General features: G+C 42.6%; 1 protein-coding gene across 3 annotated transcripts in view; it reads right to left on the reverse strand.

The window, feature by feature from the left end:
* Window positions 1–696: 696 nt before the first annotated feature.
* Window positions 697–13,971, reverse strand: part of LOC128543324 (protein kinase C-binding protein NELL1-like) — a 209,475-nt gene continuing 196,200 nt past the window's right edge. For all 3 annotated transcript variants that reach the window (XM_053513714.1, XM_053513713.1, XM_053513715.1), the window contains 4 exons: window positions 9,459–9,652; window positions 9,098–9,274; window positions 2,976–3,200; window positions 697–1,821 (listed from right to left, as the gene is read on the reverse strand). In XM_053513714.1, the coding sequence (XP_053369689.1) occupies window positions 1,771–1,821; window positions 2,976–3,200; window positions 9,098–9,274; window positions 9,459–9,652 (647 nt within the window). In that variant the 3' untranslated portion in view covers window positions 697–1,770. The remainder of the gene's footprint in view (window positions 1,822–2,975; window positions 3,201–9,097; window positions 9,275–9,458; window positions 9,653–13,971) is intronic.

The following is a 13,971-nucleotide window of genomic DNA, read 5'->3' on the forward strand; positions in this document are numbered from 1 at the left end:
TTTCATCAGAATGACAATTTAGATAATTGAAAGATTTAAATAAAAATAAGTTTTACTACATAAAAGGGCATGAAACATTTTTTACCAAATGTGTTTCTTTTTATCTGATAAAAATATAAATGTGTATAAATATTAACAGAAAAAAAAACCGAAACATGGATCTGGAGCTAACAAGCATTAAGTACAGGTCGTCCCCAACTTAAGAATGAGTTTCGTTCTGGGAGCATGTTCATAAGTCGGATTTGTTCTTAAGCCCGATAAAGTGAGTGTTGTACACCTTTGACAAGAATATACAATATAAAACATACCAATCCACTTGAATAAATCTCTGACCCCTTTTCACGCACTGCCATAAAAGACAGTTCACATACACACTGTAAATTATATATTTATAATTGTTAATATCTGGTGCACTGCAGTGTCTATTTTTTTTACAAGACATGTGAGCTACTTTGTTCACATCTACAAATGTTCGTAGATCTGCGGTCCGTCCATAACTTAAATGTTTGTAAGTCGGGGACTACCTGTATTAATACTAATACCTTGTTTTATCCTCCGATACTCTGAGCAACAATATGTTTAAATATCTTGCCAGAAAAAAATGCCAAACTGTGCAGTACATTTAAAAAAAAAAAAAGGAAAATCACAAACATATACAGGGAATTTTATTATATTTTATTTATGATTTCAGACGAGATGATCTACACTCTACTTTACAGATCTCATTAACATTTTACAGCCCTGTGCTTGTTTAGGTCCAGAGGGCTCAGTCCTGAATTAAAACACACACACACACACACACACACACACACACACACACACACACACACACACTTTGTGATTTAATAGAGAATGTGTCTCTCCTGGATGAATAAGTTTCTTTAATCAGAGTCTGAGTTCACAGAGTCTCCTGTAACTTCATCAACAGTCCCGTCCTGTGTGCTTTAAAAATCCCAAACAGTGGGGGAAATCAAATGTGGGGGAACTTTGTGAACAAGGAAGAGGAGGTAATATTGGTGCTGAACTGACATCCAAGAGTTAACCAGTAAAAATGTGGAGGAGTTAGGGTTGTTCAAGCAAAAAGACAATTTTGTTTCATACTTCTTTAGTAATGTCACATATTACAAGCAAGCAAATGCACAAATTATATATTTACTGTATAGACACAAACCTTCTCAGGTGCTTTAGATCGCACAGGAGATCTTTGAGAACCACACACACACACACACACACACACACACACACACACACACACACACACACTAAAGGAAATGAACATTACTGTAAAAGTTAAAGAGAAAGATTTCAGAACGTTACATGTTGCCTCTTGGGACAAACGGACAGACAGATTTTCCAGGAGGGGTTATGATCAGGACTCTCAGCTCGGGAAACACTCGAGTGCTAAACTACAGCAACACTACGGGGGAAAAAAAAACTACTCTACAACTCTTTGATTTGATTTGAAAACCAATATATTTTTAGTTTTCTTTTAAACAAATGTAGACATGTTAAGCTAGATATCATGAGGATATACAGTAACGTGTACAGTACTGCAGGCTGCGTGGGTCTTTCTGTAAATGTTGCTGAAGAGGAGCCATAAACCCAGAACGTCGTCATACAAAGCACGTGACCGTCAGAGCCACAGGTGGGGTCCGGAGGGAGAAACCAGCAATGCAAGACTTCTGAAAATCTGTCAGGTCCATACGGAGGAGGAGGAGGAGGGGGAGGGGGAGGGGGAGGGGGAGGCTTGGCGATGAGAAGGCGACACGTTTAATCGCTCTGGATGCAGTCCAAGTCGACAGAGCAGCAGATTCTCCCGTTCTGCAGGAGATCAGAGTGTGACGTTATTCATTACACACAACAGAATCCCAGCGCTAATCATCCATCAGCTTTACTTGGCATGATGTGAAAGCTGCATTCTATCCAAGTCTGTTCCTCTCGTCGTACTGACTGTTTACAAAGCCTGGCCTTCAACCGCACTCACACAACACTAATCAGCTTTATTAACCGGCTCGTTCCTCCGGCAGCACTTACCTTCATCTGTTACTTCAGAGAACGAACACAAGATCCTGTAACATTACGTCACTGTAAGTGAGACGCTACGCTTCCATTAGCCAATGTTTAATCACTCGATACGATACGATATTAACTGTTGGACTGATGGATTTAAATATAACTTTAGGATGCAAAATACAGTGCCTTGCAAAAGTATTTACACCCCTTTAGCTTTTCCACATTTTGTCACGTTAAAACCAGAAATGTAAATGTATTTTACTGGACCTTATACGTGACAGACCAACACAAGTGGCACAGGAGGGAAGTGGAAGGAAAATTATGTTGTTTTTTTTTTACAAATAAACATTTGAAAAGTGTGGTGTGCGTTTGTATTCACCCCCTTTGAGTCAATACTTTTGCAATTACAGCTGCAGGTCTTTGAAGTGTCTCTACCATCAGATTTTTGGCCAGTCTTCTTTGCAAAATAGCTCCAAGCTCTGTCAGGATGGATGGGGAGCGTCTGTGAACAGCAATGTTCGAGTCTCGCCACAGATTCTCAATTAGATTTAGTTCTGGACTTTGACTGCGATGTATATTTTTATAACATAACCCTGCTTTAAACTTTATCTCCGACCTGTCTGGTGTGTTTCTTGGGCTTCATGATGCTGTTTGTTCACTAATGTTCTCTACTTTTGCAAGGCTCTGTAAATTCTACTTCTCTGGACCGGACAAGTGAAGCAGACAGATCCACCTTTCCTACTGAGAAACACATTTTATATAAATAATAATTACTTATACGTTTCAAAACTAGCAAGTTATTCACATAACTAAAGTAAACACGCTGAACCTGACGGAGATCCAGTGGAGGTACAGTACGGTTATGAACTGGTTTTTACAGCATAAATGACATCATCATGTCCTGACCCGCACATGGCGCCACCTACAGTATATCTGAATGAAAGCAGAAAGTGTGTGCGTACTTTGCATGTACAGGTGGTGCATGGTGCACCGGGATCGCTCCACGTAGCGCCGCTGAGACGTGTGATGCCATCGGGGTCGTGACATGTCTGCCTGCGGTAAGAGGGTTCAAGGTCATCCACACACGGGTCAGAAATGCAGCGAGGACAGCACTCCCCCTCCAACACGGTCGAGTGATTACACAGCAGGACAGGACACAGGAGAGATACACACTCCACCTCTCCCTCCTACACACACACACACGAGAGAGAGAGAGAGAGAGAGAGAGAGAGAGAGAGAGAGATCGGAGTGATGCACATGAAGTAAAGTAAATGCAAAAACTGCACTCGAAACTCGAAACTTTCGCACTGCATGTTCTGGGCTCAACTCAAAAGAAAGTCAGTTATTTTGGGTGGTTTGCCCAAACATACCTGATGGATTTTGATATACTCCTCTTAGGGAATTTATACGATCGCCACCAAACTGGGCCGTTGTGATCTAAAGACATTGAGGATGTGAAATTGCGAAGGGATTTTTGATATCTCAAACAAGCCAGCCGTGATAATGTCTTAAACTTATGCTGAAAAATGATTAATAACTTTCTGTGTGACATCACATTGAGTAACATCATAGTGTAATGCTTTTTGTCCAGCATCTGCGGCCTATTCTACACACGTACACGTCACAAATGTTAACAGTAGACATGGGCTGATGTCAGCTTGGGCCCTAAATATTTATGTCATATTGTGGGTTGCGATGGCTTTTTGAAGGTCTTAACACGTTTAAAAAACCTACAAAAGGTTTTGCGGTGCACACAGGTGGCGATGGCACAGGGTGCTTGGGCCCGTCATCGTTGCTTGCAATTATATTTATTATTACTATTACACGATGCCCTACAAGGTTCACATCACATTGTTTAATTCTGCATATGCTCTATTTAAACACTAGTTTGACGGAAAACAACCATGAGATCCAAGAACTGCTGGATCTCACCAGCTTCATCTGTTCACTGTTTCCCACCAGTCCAGAGTCCCTTGTGCAGTGCGGATGACCAGATGCTCCTCACAAAACAAGAAGTCTCTCCTGAACTGGTGGTTGGAACACTTCCAGACTTTTTACAAGACACCATGAACCATTTTAAGCAATTCTGAAGGACCAGTGTCTGTCAAGAGGAAGTGTCGACCAAAAACTTTCATCTTTATTTTATTTTTACTTTATGACCATGTATGGATATACACAGCGATCAGCCATAACATTAACAGATTAATATTGATGATTGGCTCACCCATGCCCACTGGGAGCACAGATCAGCATATCTGGTCTGATCCTAAAGAAATCCAATCACTGAAAAAAGTCCACAAAAGAAAGGGCCGCACACGGGCGCACTGGTGTTATCTAACTAGTTAAAGCAAAAACTTCCTTTAGAGTAAAAAAAAAGGAATTTACGTTATTTACGTTTCAATTTACGTTATTTGTGCGTCCTCTACTCCTCCTGCTGGTCCTGAGCGTTGGTTGTTTGACGGCTAACTGCAGTAAATACACCACAGTTACAACTCGTTTAAGTTCACAAGTGAGATTTTTCACCTTCACCCAGGGTGCCAATATTTTCGTTGACTGTCTTCATTGATTCATTGGAAGTGATGCTGCAGGAGAACTGTGGGCATCACACTGTTTGTTCACTCAGTAACATTTCCACTCCTTGCATCATCCATCCCTCCATCCTCCAGATGTTGTTTTTTTGGGACAGTTTGTGAAGATTGTTCCAATAAATCAGATTATTTATGTTTAAACTTGGAGGGAAGTGATATCTGCTCTCTTCTACATACAGTCACATGAGCTCACAGGTACAAGGACATAGGACTAGAGTGACTGTGAAAGGCCACACCCTTCCCAAAAAGAGTGCATGGGCGATTTCTTTATCTTGGACTCTCGGGAAAACCTAAATATTTATGCATTCTTACCGCTAGGCATGAAAACATTTACAAAGTCTCCGCGAGATAGAAGCACTGCAGTGAGAGGAGAGAAGTTTGGCGGCTGTGTTTATCGTCTCTGCATTGTCAAGCTCACGGCTGATGTCTGTTCATGTCGGCGGTTTGTTTTTCTGCTCATCAAAGCCGTAACGTGTCCCATTTATGGTTTAGTTCAGAAAGTTTCAGACACAGCTACTACGACTTGCATCATCCACACACACACACACACACACACACACACCACCACTACCACGTGTCCTCTCCACACGTCCCCTGAGGATCCCCAGCACGAGCTGCTGCCTGGCAGGAAGCGGGCGTAATTAACACATCTCTAGATCTCTCACAGTCCAGAACAGCTTCAAATAAAACGTCACCCCAACACGCCAGTCCTATTCGTGGAGCCAGCGCTAACGCGGCGATACTCCTCAGGGGCTCTCTGATAAGAGATGTGTTTCTGTTTGGGTGTACAAGAGTTTAATCCTCATTTGCCAAACATCATACAGTAGGTGGAGGTTGAAACTGTGTGTAGATCGTTGCCTGGTAATTTGATTACTAGAGAAGAAGCCGTCTGTCTAGGCAGCTCACGGGTCCTTTAACGAGCTACATGTGGACGAGGCTATCGACATCTTCCTGCTTTCTGAGTTTCTGCTCGATGATTAAGAAGATATCTAGGAGAACTCTAAAACGACGTGAACATCACTCCCGTGAGCTACGTCTGCAGATGAGGAAACTGCACAGGAGGTCTGTCAAAAGTGTCTCGAGTGGGTGTGGAGAAGAAGAGCGTAAAACAGAAAGACACGGAGGAAACAGATGGTGTGGTTTTTGCAGGCTGAGCGGTGAAAGAGATGAATCACTGCACTGTTTGACCTACTTTCTGCTCCCACAAACCGCTCTGCACTTACACAGATAGCAGCAATTACAGGAGTTTTCCCCTCATTCTGCGGCGCACTGTAGCATCACAGAACAGAGTTAATTGCAAAATCTGGCAGCCCACCATGAAGCCGCGGTGAACTCTGGCAGAAAGGCCACGGCACACACACACACACACACACACACACACACACCAGACAGACGCTTTCAGAACGAGGTGAGGTGCAGAGATGCCCTTCATTTTTGAAGAAAGAATAAAACATGTCATGTAAAACCATTAGTACGTTAGTCTGGTTATTATTATTACTATCATTATCATTACCGCTATTATTATTATTATGCTTTTTCTTATTCAACAGAAACGTGTTTATAGGTGAACTACAGGAGCAGTGATCAATAGTCTGCATATTAAACCTGCCCCACTGAGCGACAGCGCCAATAAACAACCATCATTCGGGTCACAGGAGGTTCTGACTCCTGATGTTCGGCACCTGGGCTCGTTACTGACGCAGAAACACGTTGCACTGAATCATGTTGCTCTGAAATATAATTTAAAAGGAAGCCACAGCTGTGCAGATCAGCCATGTGAATGTTATTCAGATTAATTTACCTGCAAATGGAATTACGTAAGGATTACTGAGAAAAACACGGATAAACTTTAACACAGAGGAAGTTGACGTTCGCCTCGTGGTGGGTGTGAAGCTAAAGTGACTCGACTTAAAGGTTATTTCAGCGATAAATGATTTCCATTTCCGTGTGTACAGCGGTATCACGGGTGAACGTTCGGGGTAGTTAACACGCCGCAGACGTTGGGGTTTTATAGTCTTTCTTTTCTCTCATCTTATGGAGAGCGAATTCAGGACGCTCAGTAAAGCTCCCTAATCCTGAGAGTTAAGATCCGCGTGATGGCGTTCTGCTTCTGACTTACTAATAGTATCGATACGGCTGTGTTACTGAATAAGACACATGACCTTAACCGGCCTGTGGAAGAGAATAAAGCTGTGAATTATGGGTAGACTGTCCATTCCACTCGACTAAAGGTGTCGACTAATCGTTCAAATGCTGTTTAAATGTCATGATACAGTAAGTCACCTACATACGAACATTTGTGTTACAAACTTTCGAAGAAACGGACATGCGTTTACACACGTTGAATCGTGAAGGTTAGATCACATGACCAGCGTACATTGTCATATGCATGCTGCATGCGTCCCAGATTGTCCGTAAGCCAGCGTAAAAGAAGCGGCGATGACATGTACTGCGAGACAGAAGTGAAAATATTCAAGAGAATGAAGCGAGGTGAGAGGATGGCAGACATCACTCATTACTTACTCGTTTAAACATTGGCACGATTCTAAAGAACAGGATCATGGAACATGTTAGTTTCCTAGGTACCTAGACAATGTTTGTTGGACTTACAAACAAATTATACTTACGAACAAACTCTCTGAATGGAACTCGTTCATATGTTGAGGAAGCAAAAGTGCTATTTATTAATTTCTTTATTTTTATATATTTATTTATTTATATTAAGACTTCATTAATTTCAGAGAATTTAACATTGGCTAGTTTGTCCTAAATCATTTAGAAAGTGTAAATCTTTTCTTAATAAAAAACGGCCTATTAATTAAACTGATTTAATAAACCAACAAAAGATTGACTAAATCACGGAAGCCATTAAATTGCACGTCTCTAATGGAGATGCTCGTTAAATAGTAGGGATGAGAATCACCAGGGACCAGACCATATGATCTTATCACATTATGTGGATTACAATTCTGTTGATATCACAATTAAAAAAAAAGATTTAATATAATTATTATATATATATTTAAAATTCTGTCACAATTCTAAACAAACAACAGATAATTTGCTCCAATCACACAGGACATTGTGCTGCTGCCACTGTGTAAATTATTTAGAGCATCACCAGGGAACAGAAACATTTTACCAACTCAAATACAAATATATATAAATGAAAAGTTAATTAACAAACAATTGGTTTTGGGGGTCAGGATGTTGATACCTGAATTTCCACACAAAAGAACCACGGTACAGACCTAAATCAAGTTTATGGACGATAAATTTTTAGGACGATAAATGTGAGCTTATTATTTGGAACCTGTCCATCCAGGACACACACACCGAGCCGTGATCTACACTACAGCACGGTGCCACAGAGTGTCAGGGTATGAAAGTGCTTCTGTCCATTCTTCACCTTCCTTCAGGTGAAAGCAAACAGCAGATACGGCTGCAGAGCCTGCTGGGAAGGAACAGGTACGATGTAAAGGCAGCGGAGTGAAAAGCTGGGGCACAGAAGAGCAGTGGCACTGAGCGGCCTACAGCCGGGCGTGTCATTGTCACGCTGAAACAGGTGTGGCCCAGTGAAAGGGGAACTGTAACACTACAGCCAGGAAGACCTTCTGCACAAATGCATGTCTGTAGGGAGGAACCATACTGTATATGTCTGTGACGGTCAGGTGTCCACAGACTTTTGGTCGTGTAATGCATTAATTCTGAGTAAACTGGTTTGTAACCAGAGAGCTTGAGGACGCACGTTTCCTCCTCCCTCTTGCTCACACAGGCATCGGCCCCTGGCTTTGGGTTAGCTCTGGCACCGCCAATTCTAAAGGGGAAGCCAGATAGAAAAAAAAAAACTCAATTTCCTCCATAATTAAAAACTCTATGGGTTATACAGGAGCATTTTCAGAAACCTCTTCAAGTTCCTAAACTGTTCCAGTGCAGACAAACAGGAAGCATGCTACAACACCACATGACATGTCAAAGTGGGCAAATGAGCTGTGGAAAGGGGCAGATGCACACCTCCTGTGAACCTCCTGGGGCAATAAAACCAGACAAGAGGACGAGTGATCTCACAGCGAGACGGAACCTCAGGACGAGCAGATCCACAAGATGATGGTGCAGTGAATTTTCAGCACCTACAGCGAGGAAGACATTTGATCCATTTGTGGACAGACAGACAGTAAATTGTTGTTCTGCTGTGAGGTGTGTGTGTGTGTGTGTGTGTGTGTGGTCTGTTGGTCCACACTGACCCGTCCATAATGAACCATTTACGGCTGCCTGTCCTCAAATGGATCAAGTGGTGCAGAATATCGGGACTGTCAGGAACCGGACACACACTGTTAACTTCAGGGTTCTGGGGTCGAATCCCAAACAGTGTTAAATGGAAAGCTAGTGTATACTATTAATTCATGCTCATTAACACAAGCTTTAGCTGTACAAGTTATAGTAAAAGGGCTCTGAGAGAGAGAGAGCTGTGTGTGTGTGTGTGTGTGTGTATGTACCAGGCATTGACACTGCTGGCAATTATAGATCCAGGATTCTCCGCTGTGGTAAAGTGTGTGTCCGCTCTGATGAACACACAGACTGCTCTGGCGTGTGTCACACTCTGGACAGCAGGACAGATCCAGGTCAGGAGCGTCACAGTCACACACTCTCCGCCTGCAGTACACCCTCCCGTCCTACACACACACACACACACACACACACACACACACATACAATATTGATGTCCTGATATCCAGGTGCATTATGTATCACATTCAACATTCAGCACACACTCATCTTCTCTAGAATAAATCCCCAGAGTTTACATGCTCCTAACATGTGTGTGTGTGTGTGTGTGTGTGTGTGTGAGGGATTTACCTTACAGGTGCAGACGGTGCAGTGATCGTGATTGAGGCTCCACTCCTGTCCGTTGTGTTTTAGCTCCTCACCCTGTACACAGTCCCCGGTGCACTCTGGGCCGTCGGCACACACGCAATCGAAGGTTCCAGGCAGGTTCACACACACCGAGTCGTTCCAGCAGGTGTGTGTGTGCATGGTGCACTCGTCTATATCTGCAGCATAAAAACAACGTTCGTACAGTACATCCGTACACATTTCTGTAGTCTGCTCTTTCACACCACACTGAGATTCGAGCTGTATAAAATAACATTTCAGAAACGATGTAACAACAAACATTAAAACACTGAATGAACAAGCGGGAGTGATGGACTGTCACACAGCGCTCATCATAAACACTACTGTTACAGTTAAAGCGGGCACGTTTTTCTATCACACACACAGATCAGTGTTCAGGACGCTCCACTCACGCCCCACATGACAGCGATAACAATCACGCAGATGAAGTCAGTCATCGCCATGGCAACACTAGTCAGTCGCTCAGAGGACGAGATCTCGCTTTTATTGTCCTTCGGTTCATCATGACTCAGTGGCCGCGCGTTCTCGACACCTGAGTCTGACATCAGCTTCGACTTTCAGCAGAGGTGACCCCTTACACTTTACTCCCTACAGTGTAGTTATGGGGGGCGTTCGAGTCAAAGTGGGACTTTTGGTCTCCTGATACACTAATGCACTTATCCCAGTGTTCCACTAGAGCTTGGACACCATCAAGGTAGGAAGTTTTCTCAGAACGTCGGAGCCAAGATCGGACTGCCTGTCTGATTCACGTCCGAAACCCCGGCCTCCCAGGAACTCCAAACTGACTCAGGGGTGGGTAGAGCAGCCAAAAAATGTACGCAAGAGTAGAGTAGCTGTTCTCCGAAATAATATTAAATATAAAAAAAATAATATTACTCAAATAGAAGTAAAGTAGTCATCCAAAATATTACTCATGTACTGGGTATGTGTTTCATCGCAATGTTTGATTTATTATTTTTTTGAAATGTGCGGTGTGATGTGGCGATAACTCCCAGCCGAGTTCATGTAATGTGTGAGTGGTGTTGGTGAATGAGTGTGTGTACGGTTCACACACACATGGATGTGTCTCTTGCGGCGACAAGTTATCCAACTGCCTTGTGCTTGAACTTCTTTAAAACGTTTGAACAGTTCAAATGTTCAACTGAGTCTCATCAATACAGTATAATCGTGTTATTGTGACATCATGACTGTTCAGATTGTTCACTCAGGAGTGATGGACTTTTACAGAACACACGTTCCAGTGGATTTCCAACAGCAGATACGTGACAGTGACATCAGGCCCGTCTGACCTTCTCAATAAAACAGCGTTCATTTCTTCTCTTTATATTGTGATGTTCCAGCAGGATGCTCTTCATGTGCTTAACTGAGTAATTGGACCGATCTGCACTGGCTCAGAGCCCACTCTCTATATAAAGAGATTCTAATCCAGAGAGTAACGTCCTCATGGTTGTATTATTGTTTTATTCTACAGATTGGCACCTCAATCACATGCGGTAATGCACAACATGCCTCAGAAGAGAGGAAACACAAACACTGCTCGTATTCATCGCTACAAACGCAGTGGTAGAGCGCCCGTCACCCAGCACCCGCCAACAGTAATAAATAAATAAAGTGTCGCGTCTGACGAGGTGCAAAGTGCACAACACGTCTGTCTCATGCAGTGCAGAAATACAGGGGTGACAGTTCAGCAGTGAGCGAGGGAGGCAGATCAGAGAGACGAAAGAAGGAAAAGAAAAAGCATTTGAGCAGCTCTTTAAGAGAACGTGTTAATTTATTGATGGATCAATGGATTGATTGATACAGTATGGATATATATATATATATACACACACATACTATATGTACAGCTCTGAAAAAAAAAAAACGAGCTCACTGCAATTTACTGGAGGAAACTTCTGGACCGTAATGACGTAATGAGGAGGAAGATGGAGGGACACAAACCATCTTTTTCCTGAGCTGTGCATATCAACTGAAAAGTACTTTTTTTTGCATTTAAATGATTCAGATCATCGAACAAATTTATAAACAAACTTTGATTAGCCACATTTAAAAAATAAATCGGAGTTAAAGTTCTCCTGCCACACCCAGGCCTGATTACTGCCAGACCAGATGAATCAAAATCGCTTTAATAGAACCTGTGTGACACTGAAGCACGATAAAAGATCTAAAAAAGTAACACGATCTAAAAATTATTCAAGAACAAATGGAAAGCAAAGTAAGTGACATGTGTAAGTATGGAAAGGGTTACAGGGACATTTGTAAGGCTTCGGGACTACGCTATACACAAATGGAGAAAATTTGGACCAGCAGTGAACCTTCCCAGGAGCGGCCAGCTGACCGAAATTACTCCAAGAGTGAACACGATGACGCCTCATCCAGGAGCTCATAAAAGAACCCAGAACATCATCTAAAGACCTGCAGGCCTCGCTCGTCTCAGTTAAGGTCAGTGTTCATGATTCAACAATAAGAAAGAGGCTGGAGAGTTCCACGGCGAAAAAAAACAAACAAAAACATAATCATTGTAAAAAATATGAAAAAAATTAAATAAAATCTGAGTTAAAAGACTTTACAGCACTAATTCCAGCTGTATTTCCTTAAATCGGCCACAGAGCCGCACTGGTGTGTTAAAGACCTGGTGGAAAGATCTAGGAACCAGCGCAGCAGTTAAAAAGGAATAACAGTATAAAAAAGGACATTTTAAAGGAAGTCACATCAGAATTTATTTTTATAAATGAGGTTTATTTTTTTACTGCTTCTGTGACCATTTCAAAAAAGGGAAAGTGTGTCAGAAATCGAGCAATGCCTTCTGGGTAAACCGCTGAATCGATTCTCCGTCTAACAAACTTCACTTGGGTGGAAAGTAAATTACAGAAGAAGAGAGAAGGTCTTATCTGGTCCTCCACCATGCTTAAATAAATAATAAAACACACACACACACACACACACACACACACACACATACTTGATAATTACGAGAACATCTGTCTAATGAATAAACAGAGTGGTTGCTGCTGTTGATGAGTGTGTGTGTGTGTGTGTGTGTGTGTGTGTGTGTGTGTGTGTATTAGTAGTAAATCAATATTCATTAGGTGATGTACAATCTGATAGAGAGTACGTGTACATATGCATGCATGTGTGTGTGTGTGTGTGTGTGTAATGGAAGCACGAGTCCCAGCTCAGCACATATTAATGAGAGGTGAGTTGCTAGCGTGTGACTTTTCTCCTGATGGAAGTTTAAATTAGTTTATGGAAACGAGCCTGTCACATCATTTCCCCGAAGCAGGTTTATTCAGGAACAAGTCAAATCTGATATATTAGCTGAGAGACCAGATGAGAAGGAACCCTCTCTTCCCTTCTTCTTTATCTCTTTCCTTTTGTTCTTCCTCTCCCTCCCTCTGTATACTGTACTCTTTACTCAAATGTAAAAGAGGCGTAAATGCACTGGACAGCTCACGTGTGTCACGTCTACCTGCTCTTAAGCCTTTAGCACGTCTACAGTCTCTCTAACCTCAGCAGTGAACCCACGCGGGGCTGCAGGCTCACAGGACCCCGATGCCACTGTGGAGCACGGTGAACTTCCTGTCCTTATGCCCAGAGGGCGCTCTTCTGTATCTCTGAACAAAGAGTTTAGAGAACGCTATCAGCTCTGTGGTCTTTCTCTGATAATCGAATGAGATTAGTGCTAATTTAAAACGAGATAAGCACTACTTTATCAGGGCATCTGGACGCTGGCACACGACTGTCACCTACGATGGAGAGAAGAAATGCTGCTCTCATCACTCAGGCAGACTGTGCTTCATAAATACCTAATCAAGCACGTTTAATTTCTTTCATTATCAAACATGATCAAGCATTTAAGAATGGACCATCAAATTTTGTCCGACAACCAACAACGTGTTCTGGTGGGACTGATGGATCTCACCTGTTCCACATGAACTTGAAGAAGTTTCTTTAAATAGCAAAGCAACGAGATCTGTCTGAACATCACACTGTCTCCAATCGCTCCCATGGTGCATCCTGGTGCCATGTCATCCCCAGGTAAGAAGACAGTATGCCCTGGATTGTGACCAAGGCGTAGGAGTTTTTTACATTTTTTTAATGTAAGAAAAAACATGCTTCTTCAGACCAGGCCTTTTCCATTACTTCATGGTCCAATGCTGATGCTCATGTGCTTATTGTAGGAGGGTTTGGTGGAGGACACAGATCAGCATGGGCACTCTGACCCACCCATGACCCTGTCTCCGGTCCACCAGTTCTCCTTCCTTGGAGCACTCTTGGTATGTCCTGACCACTGCAAACTGGTGAAATCCTACAAGAGCTGCAGTTTTTTTGAGTTGCTCTAACCCAGTCGTCTAGACATCACAATCTGGTCCTTGTTTCTTCAGAGCCTTAGACTTGCCCATTTTTCCTGCCTTCAACACATCAACTTAGAGAAATGACTCTTCAGATCAATTTG

This window comes from Clarias gariepinus, chromosome 15 (assembly GCF_024256425.1).
Source record: "Clarias gariepinus isolate MV-2021 ecotype Netherlands chromosome 15, CGAR_prim_01v2, whole genome shotgun sequence".
Lineage (NCBI taxonomy): Eukaryota > Metazoa > Chordata > Actinopteri > Siluriformes > Clariidae > Clarias > Clarias gariepinus.